The sequence below is a fragment of the Sciurus vulgaris genome (assembly GCF_902686455.1).
Source record: "Sciurus vulgaris genome assembly, chromosome: 1".
In the NCBI taxonomy this organism is placed as follows: Eukaryota; Metazoa; Chordata; class Mammalia; order Rodentia; family Sciuridae; genus Sciurus; species Sciurus vulgaris.
Window position 1 is genome coordinate 52,043,391 of NC_136461.1, and position 14,152 is coordinate 52,057,542.

The 14,152-nt window shown below is 33.9% G+C and overlaps 1 protein-coding gene across 1 annotated transcript in view; it reads left to right on the forward strand.

The window, feature by feature from the left end:
* The window catches only part of EFCAB7 (EF-hand calcium binding domain 7), a 46,653-nt gene extending 32,831 nt beyond the window's left edge, over nucleotides 1–13,822 (forward strand). The window contains exons 13-15 of the mRNA XM_079136669.1: nucleotides 9,634–9,843; nucleotides 11,935–12,042; nucleotides 13,348–13,822. Coding sequence (XP_078992795.1) covers nucleotides 9,634–9,843; nucleotides 11,935–12,042; nucleotides 13,348–13,419 — 390 coding nt within the window. The 3' untranslated portion in view covers nucleotides 13,420–13,822. The remainder of the gene's footprint in view (nucleotides 1–9,633; nucleotides 9,844–11,934; nucleotides 12,043–13,347) is intronic.
* The last annotated feature ends 330 nt before the right edge of the window (nucleotides 13,823–14,152 follow it).

Consider the following 14,152-nt stretch of genomic DNA (forward strand, 5'->3'; position numbering starts at 1 on the left):
AATTTTCTCATACTAGACAAAGGGGCCAAAAATATGCAATGGAGAAAAGATAGCCTCTTCAACAAATGGTGCTGGGAGAATTGGAAATCCATATGCAACAGAATGAAACTAAACCCATATCTCTCACCATGTACGAAACTAAACTCAAAATGGATTAAGGACCTCGGAATCAGACCAGAGACCCTGCAGATTATAGAAGAAAAAGTAGGTCCAAATCTTCATCTTGTTGGTCTAGGACCAGACTTCCTTAAAAGGACTCCCATAGCACAAGAAATAAAAGCTAGAATCAACCACTGGGATAGATTCAAACTAAAAAGCTTTCTCTCAGCAAAGGAAACTATCAGCAATGCGAAGAAAGAGCCTACAGAGTGGGAGAATATCTTTGCCAATCATACTTCAGATAGAGCACTAATCTCCAGAATCTATAAAGAACTCAAAAAACTCTACTCCAAGAATTCAAACAGTCCAGTCAACAAATGGGCTAAGGAAATGAATAGACACTTCACAGAAGAAGATCTACAAGCAATCAACAAACATATGGAAAAATGTTCAACATCTCTAGTAATAAGAGAAATGCAAATCAAAACCACCCTAAGGTTCCATCTCACCCCAATTAGAATGGCGATTATCAAGAATACGAGCAACAACAGGTGTTGGCGAGGATGTGGGGAGAAAGGTACACTCATACACTGCTGGTGGGGCTGCAAATTAGTGCAGCCACTCTGGAAAGCAGTGTGGAGATTCCTTAGAAAACTTGGAATGGAACCACCATTTGACCCAGCTATCCCACTCCTTGGCCTATACCCAAAGGACTTAAAATCGGCATACTACAGAAATACAGCCACATCAATGTTCATAGCTGCTCAATTCACAATAGCCAGACTGTGGAACCAACCTAGATGCCCTTCAATTGATGAGTGGATAAAGAAACTGTGGTATATATATACTATGGAATATTACTCAGCCATAAAGAATGATAAAATTATGACATTTGCAGGCAAATGGATGAAATTGGAGAATATCATGCTAAGTGAGATAAGCCAATCTCAAAAAGCCAAAGGACGAATGATATCGCTAATAAGTGGAGGTTGACACATAATGGGGGGGAGGGAAGGGTTAGAGTTAGGGTTAGGGAGGGGGGCAAGTATAGAGGAAGGAACTACTGTATAGAGGGTAAAGAGGGGTGGGAGGGGTGGGGGGAAGGGAAAAAAATAACAGAATGAATCAAACAACAATGCTCTATGTAAATTTATGATTACACAAATGGTATGCCTTTACGCCATGTACAATCAGAGAAACAACATGTATCCCATTTGTTTACAATAAAAAAAAAATAAATAAAATAAAATAAAATATAGAATTTAAGAGTTTCAGTTTCAGGCCACATTAGGCAACAATACATTTGTTTATACTCTTAAAATAAAAATATTACTTTTCTTTTCCATATATGAATCTAGAGGGCAACACTAGCATTGATAAATTTAAAATTTTAGATGCATCAAAACTTTGGTTTAATTCCTAGTTTTGACATCATTCAGGCTTATAAGCCTGTTTCCTGGGGGTTTTGTTTTTATTTTTTATTTGTGGGGGTTGCCATTTTTAGTAATAGAAGGCAAATAGTAACAGTAACTTTCTATATCCTACTTTAATTTTTTTTTTCAGTGCTGTGGATCAACCCAGGGCCTCTCATATGCTAGGCAAGAACTTGGTCACTGAGCTACATCCTTAGCCCTTATACACTACCTTAATCTAACATTCATTTAGTCTAGCATTTAAACATGGTATAAAATCAGTATCTAATCTATGAACAATATTTATCTGCTCCACATGCTTTTACTTAATAGAGAAGTTAAAAGCAATTGAAAATTTATTAAAGCATTTACTAATGTGATTTACCTTTGAAATAATAGACATGAAAGATTTATGAGATAAAAATTTAATTTAAATTTTATATAGTAATAGGTTAATATGTTTACATTGTTTAAAACTTAAAAGGCAAGAAAATTACAGTGGAAAATATAAAAAAAGATGAGATCACCATTTAACTGAAATAAAAAGACAAAGCTATGTTTATTGCTTACTATAAGGGATTTCTATGCAGGTACACAGTTGCTCCAAAACAGAATGCACATTTTATTTAATTTAGGATTTGGGGGAGACATGAAATTCAGGGATTGTCTAGCTTTTAGATTGACAGCATCTGGGAAATATGGTTTCTTGGGTGAAACTGTTGATTGGTTAGTGCTATGGTGCACTTATTGGTGTGAATTTGTACCTGACTTGAAGAAGTGAGGAGCTAACAATGATTGTTTTACCAAAGTGTGTTCACTGAGGTGACGGTTGTTTCTGATTAATTGAACAGGTTAACAGCAGTTCTCATGGATAATATATTAACTGTGACAACAGAATAATTATTTTTTTCTGAAGTTGTGAGAACCTTTTTGTTTCCTCTTTTGATATATATCCTGCTTAAGCTATAGAAGGAACTACCAAAGATTTACCCAACTGCTATTGTTTATTCTCTAGCGAGCTTTTATCTGTGGAGATATGACTTAGTTTGTACATTGATTGTGATTTCATACAATATTATTTATGAATTTTCTGTTGGCACAGTGACTGTGCAGAATCATCTCAAGACTCTGGTCAATGGTTTTAAAAAACTCTGAGACAAGCAACAATAAGTGTTGGTGAGGATGTGGGGAAAAGGGTTCACTCATACATTGCTGGTGGGACTGCAAATTGGTGTTAACTATTATAGAAAGCAATATGGAGGAGATTCCTCAGAAAACTTGGAATGGAACCACCATTTGACCCAGCTATCCCACTCCTTGGTTTATACCCATAGGACTTAAAATCAGCTTACTACATTGATGCAGCCACATCAATGTTTATAGTGGCTCAATTCAGAATAGCTAAAATATGGGACCAACCTAGACGCCTTTCAATAGATGAATGAATAAAGAAACTGTGATATATATACACAATGGAATATTACCCAACCTTAAAGGAGAATAAAATTCTGACATTTGCAGGTAAATGAATGGAGTTGAAGAATATCATGCTAAGCTAACTAAGCCAATCCAAAAAATCAAAGACCAAATATTTTCTCTGAAATGTGGATGCTGATTCATAATGGGGTGGGTGGGGCAAGGGAAGAATGGAGGAACTTTAGATTGGGCAGAGGGGAGTGAGGGGAGGGGAGGGGTTATAGGGATGGGAAAGGTGGTGGAATGAGATGGACATTATTACCCTATATACATGATGTAAGATTACACGAATGCTGTGACTGCATCGTGTATAACCAGAGAAGTAAAAAGTTGTGTTCCATTTATGTACAATGAATTGAAATGCATTCTACTGTCATGTATAATTAATTAGAACTAATTAAAAAATAGGGAAAAAACTCTTGAAACAAACAAATATAAGTATTATAAGAAATGACTGGAGGGCACTCCTGAATTATGACCCCAGATTTTCCAGATGTGGCCAAGAAAATAAGTACTAAGGACTCATTGAGTTTACCTTGTATAGCCTTTTGTAGTTACCTCTTTTTAAAATTTTTTTATTCTTTTAAATTATACATGACAATAGAATCTATTTTATATATTTATACATGCATGGAATAGATCTTATTCTAATTGGGATCCCAATGTGTACACAATGTTGATATTCACTGTTGTGTATTCATATATGTATATAGGAAAGTTATGTCAGATTCATTCCATTGTCTTTCCTATTCCTATTCTCCCTCCCTACCCTTTATTCCCCTTTGTCTATGCCACTGAACTTCTATTCTTCCCCTCCCCACCTTGTTGTGGGTTAGCATTCACATATCAGAACATTAGATCTTTGGTTTGGGGAATTGGCTTATTTCACTTAGCATGATAGTCTCCAGATCCATCAATTTACTGGAAAATGTCATAAAGTCATTCTTCTTTATGGCTGAGGAATATTCCATTGTGAATATATGCCACAATTTCTTTATCCATTCATCTGTTGATGAGCATCTAGATTGGTTCCATAGCTTAGCTATTGTGAATTGTGCTGTTTTGAACCTTAAAATGACTGTGTCACTGTAGTATGCTGATTTTAAGTCCTTTGGGTATAGGCCAAGGACAGGGATAACTGGATCACATGATGATTCCATTACTAGTAGTTGCCTCTTTTTAATTACTAGTAGTAGATCTTTTTTACTTGTAGTGTTAATCCAGCCTACAGTATTAGCATTAGTTGGTCCCTGGGTTATGGAAAGTAAACTGGTCTTAAGCTCTGTGTCATAATTACTATGTTAACCAAAAGCAGGCAACTTGAATACCACTAAGAGTGGTGTGACTCCAATGGAAGGGATCACTATCTTCAGGAGTTTTTTTTTCCCAAAGGAGTTTGTAGTAGTCGTCTATTACCTGAGGTTTCAGTTTACTATGGTCATCTGCTGTCTAAAAGTATTAAACAGAAAATTCCAGAAATAAACAATTCCTAGGCTTTAAACTGCATGCTATTCTGAACAGTGTGATGAAACCTTACCAGGTCCTGTCCTTTCCTGCTTGGGATGTGAATTTTCCCTTTACCTAGCTTATACATGCTTATACATGGGGATAATTTAGTAGCCATCTTAGTTAAAGAAGAATTGTCACTATATCATAGTGCTTGTGTTCAGGTAACCCTCATGCAGTAGCCCAAGGCTATGTTACAATAACTACATCATTCACCTCACTTGATCTCATCAGGTAGGTATTGTATCATCCTACATCATCACAAGAAGGGTGAATACAGTACAATAAGATTTTTTGAGAGAGACAGAACACATTCACATAACTTATTACAATATACAGGTTGAACAATCCTAATCTGTTCTGCTTTTTGTTTTTGGTATTGGGAATTGCAGTCAGGGACTCTACCACTGAGCTGTATCCCCAGATCCTTTTTATTTGGAGATAGGGTCTGGCCAAGCTACCCAGTCTGACCGCAAACTTGGAATTTTTTACCTCAGCCTCCTCAGTTTTGGGGATTACAGGAGTGCACCACCATACTTGACTGCGAAACACTTTTAAGCACTGACATGATACCACAAGTGGAAAATTCCTCACCATGAAACTTTGGTTCATGTACTAAATTATTCAAAATTTTGTATAATGGGGGCATGGGGTTATAGCTTAATGGTAGAACATGTGTTTAGCATGCACAAGACCCTGTATTCAATCCCCAGCACAAAACATCAGAAAGAAAGAAAAAGAAATGGCTTCCATTAAAGAGAGATTTATATATGTGGACACATTGGATTTAAAGGTTATGTATGAGATATTTTGATTTATACAAGATGTTTTGACTGATTTAAGGCTTGTAATTACTCTGAGACAAGAAGGCTGTTTGACTCTTAAATTAATGTATAGGTTATGATAGGCAGTGGTTCCTCCATGTATTCAACCTACATTTTCCTGTTTGCAAACAGGAAATGTTTATGATAATCTATGAAGAAACAATCAGTAATCTTACAGTCTATTCTAGTTGTATTGTATATGTATGTGAAATTGTTTGCCCATAGTGATTTGGGAACCATAGTGATTTCATTGGTAATTCCTCAAATCATCTATAACATAAGTAATCTAATGTCTTTGTGAGCTATAATTTGAACATGTGTAGGAACTCTCATATTGTCTGGAAGTAGATTATGTCAAATTGAGAGGCATTGTGTTACAAAGAAAGAATAAACAAACTGACAATCATAGGTTTGGGGAAAGGATTTAGGATTGTTAGAAATCTTATTATTAAGTGGTCTTAATAAACCAAGACAAGTAAAATTAATTTTAATTTTTCAACTTACTTTATACTTTGAATTTGTCTTTTATTTTTCCCTCCACAATCAGCCACAACCAATCATTTTTTACTTTATTTTATTCTTATTAAATTTTCAATTCAGATTTTAGAATTGTAGATTATATGTTCCCCATATCAACCCATAAAGGGAAAATCTCTGTCAAAGAGTACCATAACTTTTTTATTGCTCTTGCTACAAGGACATTGCCCCTATAGCACCATGACTTTTTTTTTTTTTTCAGCACCATAACTTGTAAACTGTTCTTTCATTGAATGTTCATAAGCAAAAGTTAACATATTTAGTTTTCCCTATTCTTTTTTTATAAAAATAATTTTATAGTATAAATTTCTTTTGAAATTCAAAATTGGGAAAAATTACTTCATGTTTTAGATTGTAAGAGCTATATATCATATTTTTATTTCACTTTTATTTTGACTAACAGGTAACTGAGAGCTTAATAGTGTGCTAAATTTAAGTAGCATCCTATAATCTAGATTTTATTATTACAATATTCTCTACCTTCTTTATTATTTGTATATTGTTAAAAATTTTATAATTAAAACTTAATAATAGTCTTGCTTTTTGCATGCTTCCAATATTAATTTAGTAAAATTAAGAGAATAAGTAAATAAAAGATCAAGGTTAAAAACAAAAAATAATAAAAGTATAGAGCAGCTCTTTTAGTTTTGATAATATTTAATTTTTAAAATTACAGAGAAAGCCCAGTGACTTGGGAGGCTGAAGCAGGATGATTGGGAGTTCAAAGACAGCCTTAGCAATGGTGAGGCACTAAGCAATTCAGTGAGGTCCTGTCTGTAAATAAAATATAAAATAGGGCTGGGGATGTGGCTCAGTGGTCAAGTGCCCATGAGTTCAATCCCTGGTACAAAAAAAAAAAAAAAAAATTCAGAAAAAGTGTTTTTAACAAATGCTTTACTTTCTGGAATCTTTAAATATTGATACTTTATTGGATAAAACTGATAACCAAGACCTTTTATTTATTTTTTTAAATTTATTTTTATTGTAAACAAATGGGATACATCTTGTTTCTCTGTACATGAAGTAGAGGCATACCATTTGTGTGATCATACATTTACCCAGGGTAATAGTTTTTGATTCATTCTGTTATTTTTTTCCTTCCCCCCCACCCCTCCCACCTCTCTTTTCCCTCTATACAGTCCCTCCTTCCTCCATTCTTGTCCCCCTCCCACTCCCCATAATGTGTCATCATCCGCTTAGCAGTGAGATCATTCGCCTTTTGGATTTTTGAGATTGGCTTATCTCTCTTAACATGATATTCTCCAATTTCTTCCGTTTGCCTGCAAATGCCATAATTTTATTATTCTTTATAGCTGATTAATATTCCATTGTGTATATATACCACAATTTCTTTATCTATTCATCAATTGAAGGGCATCTAGGTTGGTTCCACAGTCTGGCTATTGTGAATTGAGCAGCTATGAACATTGATGTGGCTGTATCTCTGTAGTATGCTGATTTTAAGTCCTTTGGGTATAGGCGGAGGAGTGGGATAGCTGGGTCAAATGGTAGGTCCATTCCAAGTTTTCTAAGGAATCTCCACACTGCTTTCCAGAGTGGCTGCACTAATTTGCAGTCCCAACAGCAATGTATGAGTGTACCTTTTTCCCTACATCCTCTCCAACACCTATTGTTGCTTGTATTCTTGATAATCGCCATTCTAATTGGTGTGAGATGGAATCTTAGTGTAGTTTTGATTTGCATTTCTCTTAACCAAGACCTTTTAAATGGCAAAATATTATCAGAATCTATTCATTACTGAAAAAAATAAATCAACCCTCTAAAAATGCTACAATAATCATTATGATTATTATAAATAATCTTTTCTTTTAGAATTCTGCATCATAAAATACTTTTGTACACATCACTTTATTAGATATTTCCAACATTCTTGGCAGAATACATACTATTTATTTTCATGTTTTCAGTGAACAAACTCCTCATAGGAGTGAAATGACTTCTCCCAGCTCACATAGTGAGTAAATGGAAAAGTCTGATTAATAAACCCAGGTTTTTTTTTTTTTTAATTTTTGCTGGGGATTAGACTCAGAGCCTTCTTTATGCTAAGCATACACTTTACACTGAGCTATCTATCCCTATCTCCTATGATATCTTAAAAGGGAAACTTTATTATCCAAAGTTATCCAAATATTTCATTAAAATATTTTAGGGGTTAGAGATGTAGTTCAGTGGTATAATGTGTAGGTTTAATCCCCAGAGCTACAAATAATATAATTAAAGCAAAAACTTGTGTTCCTATTCCACCAAATTAACTTCAAATTTTATCTTTTATTTCCCCAAAAGATAATTGATGTGTGTGAATTTATTCATTTTTTCAATGAATACTATTGAATATTTACTATGTGATTCATTTGTAAAAGAGAGATAATGATGAGTAAAATATTTAAAATTTCTGCCCACAAGGAATTTATGTTCCATGAAAGAATAATTAAAAGAAAAATAAAATCATTTCAAAAGTGTTTTTTTGTTTTGTTTTGTTTTGTTTTTGTTTTTGTTTTTTGTTTTACACTGGGGATTGAACTCAGGGGCACTTAACCACTGAGCCATGTCCCCAGCTCTTTTTTATATTTTATTTAGAGACGGGGTCTCCCTAAGTTGCTGAGGCTGGCTTTGAACTTGTGATCCTCCTGCCTCTGCCTCCCAAGCCGCTGGGATTATAGGCTTGCACCACCATACCTGGCTCCAAAGTGTTTTTGAAAGAACCAAGCCAGAAGCTGAACAATAAAACAATGAGAAAGTGACAGAGATTGGAAAAAGAGAGCAGAACTCTCTGCAGAGGTGCTATATAAGCTTTAACCAGAAGGAGAATGAGGTACCCATATGAAAAGATATGAGAAGAATCTGCCAAATGGAGAGAACACTGTGTACAAAGTCCCTAACATACAAATTTGTTCTAAGATCTTAAAGATGAGTGTAGCTGGAACATAGCAGAGCTGGAGACTGAGTTGGATACAGACACAAAGGCTAATATGTGCAGCATATTGTAGGCTCATGTAGGCAGCACATTGTAAAGACTAAAGGTGGACACTAGAAAAATTCAATTTGAATTGCAGAAAATATTTTTAGATATCGTATTTTATAGGTGTTCTGGGCTATGTTTGAATTGTAAATTTATTTTTCTACCTTTGATATTTTTGGTATGCTATATCCATGCATTAAGTTTCAGTTGTAAACATGATTTCTTCAGGATCTGTGATGAATTATTTCTGTAACCTTAACATTAGAAAAGGCAATTAAATAAAATGTTATTAGGACTGAACCAAATGGTGGAGTAGATAGTATTGTGGTGTAAAGGAGGTATTATTGATTTACTAGGGGCAATTTTTTTTGTTTGTTTGGTTTTTGCAATACTGGAAATTGAACCCTGGGGAACCCTGGGGAACGACTGACCTGCATCACCAACCCTTTTATTTTTTGAGTCAGGGAATTGCTAAATTGCCCAGGCTGGCTTTGAACTTGGAATCCTCTTGCTCCAACCTCTCAAATCACTAGCATTACAGGTGTATGCCACCATGCCCAACTCTTTCTTTCTCTGTGAATATTATCAGTTAATAGGCTACCAAAGAGTTAGAATCTCATGCTTTTTTATTAGTCAATTCATAGTACTAAAATTTTTCTCTAAAGTTATATCAGAAGGAAAAGCTATGAAGTTTAATGCATCTTTTGAAATCATATGATACATATATTAATAAATTAAGCAATTTATTTTAAATTCTAGTGGAAGGATAAAGCAATATTTTCTTTTTCTTTCTTATCAGGCATGTCCATTTGTCATAGATATCTATGCAGAAAAATGCAAGCCAAGAATTAAAGCTGTCCATATGGAGGGATGCAGTGGGCAACTTGAGAAGGCCATTTGCAAATCTGTCCTTAACAAGGGTGATACCAAAGTAATGAATGGCTATGAAAATATAATCATACATACTTATAATTGTGACATCTGGATAACATCAGTTATTGAAAATAAGGTATCAATTATGAGGTGGTTCTCCATGTTTTGCTACAAACTTTACTAATGTTATCTTCTTTCTTACTCTATTTTACATGGTAATTAACTATCCCACTATATTAATAATGCTTATAATGGATAAATACTCTTTCTCTTTAGGTTTCTAAATTGAACTGGGCATGATAATTCTTATGATTTTAAAAATCTTAAGATCACTCTTTTTCTTTTAAAATAGGAAAATAAAATATTTGAAAATCAATGAAGATAAGCATAATCTAGATACAGAGTGTTTAGTTTGTTAACATAATAGGGGCTACCAGAAAATATAAAACATGGTCTCTACTTACAAGGAGTTTATGAACTAATTGGAAAATCAAAATTAATAGTTTTGAAAAAGATCAGAGAATAATTAAATGGTAAATTATATAGTACCATTTATATGTACAATAATTTTATTCTATGTGTATCTCTCGCAGTTGTTTTTAGTTTGGACCATATTAGTTAAGAAATATTCTGATGAGGGGGACTGTCATGTGGGATTTAAGCATTGGTTGATTACTAGAATTTAGATACACTAAGAGACAACCTGTAGAAGCAAGGCAAAGTGTAAGGAAAAACAAGGGGGAGAGTCAATATGAATTACAGAGGAAAAAGGGAATAGCCACTATGCAGAAGCAGACAGCTTTGTTAGGAAGGAAAATAATATTGATGGAGTAGGTCCAGATTATATATATTATCCTGAAAACAAGATAGAGGAGTTTGGACTTGAAATAAGATAGGGTCTCCAACTAGTAAATTTCAGTCTTCAAATGGATCATAAAGTCTTAGAAGATGGTTCCTAAGATCCAGCATATTTCCTTTTCTGCCTTCTGTGTTTCATTAGGATTAAAAGTGTGGAAGGGAATCAGTATCTTATTCCAGTCCCTCTGCTCTGCTATTATCCATTATGCATACCTCTCTACCTCTTTTACCTCAAGAAAAATTAAATAAACTTCCTTTCCCAGAATATGGATAATAATACATTTTAGAAGGGGCTGGGGATATAGCTCAGTTGGTAGAGTGCTTGCCTTGCAAACACAAGGCCCTGGGTTCAATCTCCAGCCCTTTAAAAAAATTAATAATACATTTTAGAGCTTACCCTGTGCCAGGCATTTACATATATTAAGGCATTTACTTCACAACACCCTATGGGGTAAGTGCCATCCCTGTTTTATATGGGAAACTGAAGCACAGGAAGATTAAGTAACCTGCAAAAGGTTATATAACTAAGTAATAGAAGAGTTGAGAAATAAATCCAGATAGTCTAACATTATACTTTGTAGTAATCATTAGAAAATGATTATAGGCTCTTCAGCAGAGGAATATTTTGAGCCCTGCATCTCTTCTGTTTATCAGTTTCATTCTGTCTTCTCTTGCTTCCTATCCAGTCTAGAGGCCATTATTTTTTTTAATCTCAATTGTTACTTCTTCCATAAAGTCTTCCTAGAAACCCAGTCCATATCTAATGTTGATTTTTCTGTATTTCTGTAGTTCCTCATGAATACCTCTGTTATAAGTCTTAACAAAATGTTTCGTAATTGTCATTTTATTTTTCTGTCTCCCCTAGACTGTGAACTAGCTCAGTGGGGTCAGGAATTGGATCTTTTCTATCAGTGTACCTAGAACCTACAACTGTTCTTAACACACAGTTAATATTAAATAAATGTTTATTGAATGAGTGAATGAGGAAGTAACACAATTTAATGGATGTTTCAGGCATACTAGTAGGAAGGTAGCATCAGAGTGAATGAAATGCAGAAAAACTAGAAGTAAAAGAAATACAGACTATTACTGTAGTAAACCAAAGATGAAATAATGTGACCTTAGTATATACAGTGGCCTAGGAATGAAGATAAGTGGTATATCCAAGTCACATTTAAAAGAAAAAGAGTAGGTAGTTGGGGACAGATTAGAAATGGTAAGAAAAAAACCATAGATACAAAGTTGAGAGAAGTTGAATGAATTTGTAATGAACTGTATTACATTAAAACGAAATTTTAGGACTTATTCTGAAGTTTATGTAAGTGTGTATTTATTAAAGAAAAAACTAACAACTTTGAATTTTTTATAGTCAGATAATAAAGTGATTATTCACATCAACAATGAGCTGAGTAAAAACTGCGTAAACAACAGAGGACTCAAGGTGTTTGCAGTTGAAGTGGCACCAAAATCTACAATGGTAATGCATTACTTTCTACTTAAAACTTTTGTCTCGTCTCCTTGAAAATGATTTTTGCTATTAATGCTATAAATAAACATGTAGATATGAGATGAAGTGAAAAATTATTTTGTGTGATATTCACATCAGTGTCATCCTGTACCCCAAGACAAAAAACTTTCTCTCTAACCTAACTCTCACTATTTAGTCGAGTGACTATGGGAAGTTCACTTATTCTGTCTGTTTCAGTCTCCTTAAAGGTAAAATTAAGATAATATCACTAATTTTAGGTATTTCACAAGGTTAATGTGAAGATAAAAATAAAATGATATAGATGCAAGCACTTTTGAGCATCATATAGGAAAATGCAAAGTAATATTGATGGTAGTATTGTTAGTAATAGGAATTTTAATAACCCCAGATATTTTAATCAACATTAAGATGTTCTAAGATTACCTGAGAGAGAAAATACCTCTGTTTTAGATAGGCCACTACATTGAGACTAAGAAATGAGCTCTAGTTCTGTTATTAGCAGAACTCTGGGTTTCTGATTTAGCCATGAATTCAAAGGCAAGGATGGATCAGTAGACTTCCAAGCTGTAGTGAAGGAACAAAGGAAAAAATTGTTTATTCTTAACTTTTCTTTCTCCATACTGTCCATGGACTTCTAAAACGTAGAATAGAATAATTCACGGTAAAGCATGAAGAGAGATTTTTATATTTCTCCATTTAAGATTTTAGGAGCAAGGTGTGGTGGCGCACACCTGTAATCCCAGTGGCTCAGGAGGCTGAGGCAGGAGGATCGTGAGTTCAGATCCAGCCTCAGTAAAAGTGAGGTGCTAAGCAACTCAGTGAGACCCTGTCTCTAAGTAAAATACAAAATAGGGCTAGGGATATGGCTCAGTGGTCGAGTGTCCCTGAGTTCAGACCCTGGTACCCCACCCCCCAAAAAAAAAAGAATTTAGGAAAGGATTATTTACTCCACGTTTCAACACCCCTGTTCATCTATATTTATACACACAGACCAACAAGTACTTTGTTAGGTAGACTTTAGACTGGATTATTCTGTTAGACCTTAGATCATGGATTGCCAGTCTCTGCTTAAGGGTAAATATTATAAAATTTTATCTGCACAGGTTTTGTTTTTGTGTTGTCTTGCTATATTGCCTGGGCTAAACTCAAACTTGTGAGCTGATCATCCTGCCCAGCCTTCTGAGTACCTGGGACTAAAGGCATAGAGATATTTTTATACAAGGCATAGAAATATTGTCCTATTGAAAATTAGTACAAGAAAAATAAATGCTCTCTATATTTTTTTATATGCAGGTTTGTCAACATGTAATGCCCCTGAATGAACATCAAGAATGGATATATTATTGTGTATATTCCCTTATGTAGTAAAGAATTCCACTTGGCACTATCAAACTAAGAATTATTTTAAATTTAGTCTTTTATTTATTTATTAACTAAGTGCCACTAGGTTTAACTGATGAACCTAATAATTATTTAATTTACATGCATTTATATATTATGTCATTATGTATTTCATTATTAAAATATAATGTTTTTAATGTGTGGCCTTTTCATTAATTCACTGGGAAATCTAAGCACATTTTGTTTATGAAGAGTAAATAAGGGCTGTGGTTGTGGCTCAGTGATGGAGCTCTTGTCTCACATGTGTGAGGCACTGGATTTGATTCTCAGCACTACACATAAATGAATAAGACGTCCATCAACAACTAAAAATATATTTTGTAAAAAAAGTAAATAAAAATAAATTTACAAATAAACTTTTTAAAAAAAATTTTTGGTTGTTGATGGACCTTTATTTTATTCATTTATTTATATGCAGTGCTGAGAATCAAACCCAGTGCCTCACACATGGGAGGTAAGCACTCTACCACTCAGCCCACATAAACTTTTAAAAAGTAAGTTTAATGAATTCTGTACTTTTGGATTATCTTACTCATAATAAAGCTAACTATAAATATAAAAATAGCCATTTAATTTTCCAGTCATAAAAAATTAAGGCAAAATTTGGAGAAATTTGTTTCTATGTTAAGAATTCAAAACCTAGTAATAGCAGTAGGAATATTTTGTTCTAACAGGTTTTAAAGCAGTTTACTTGTTG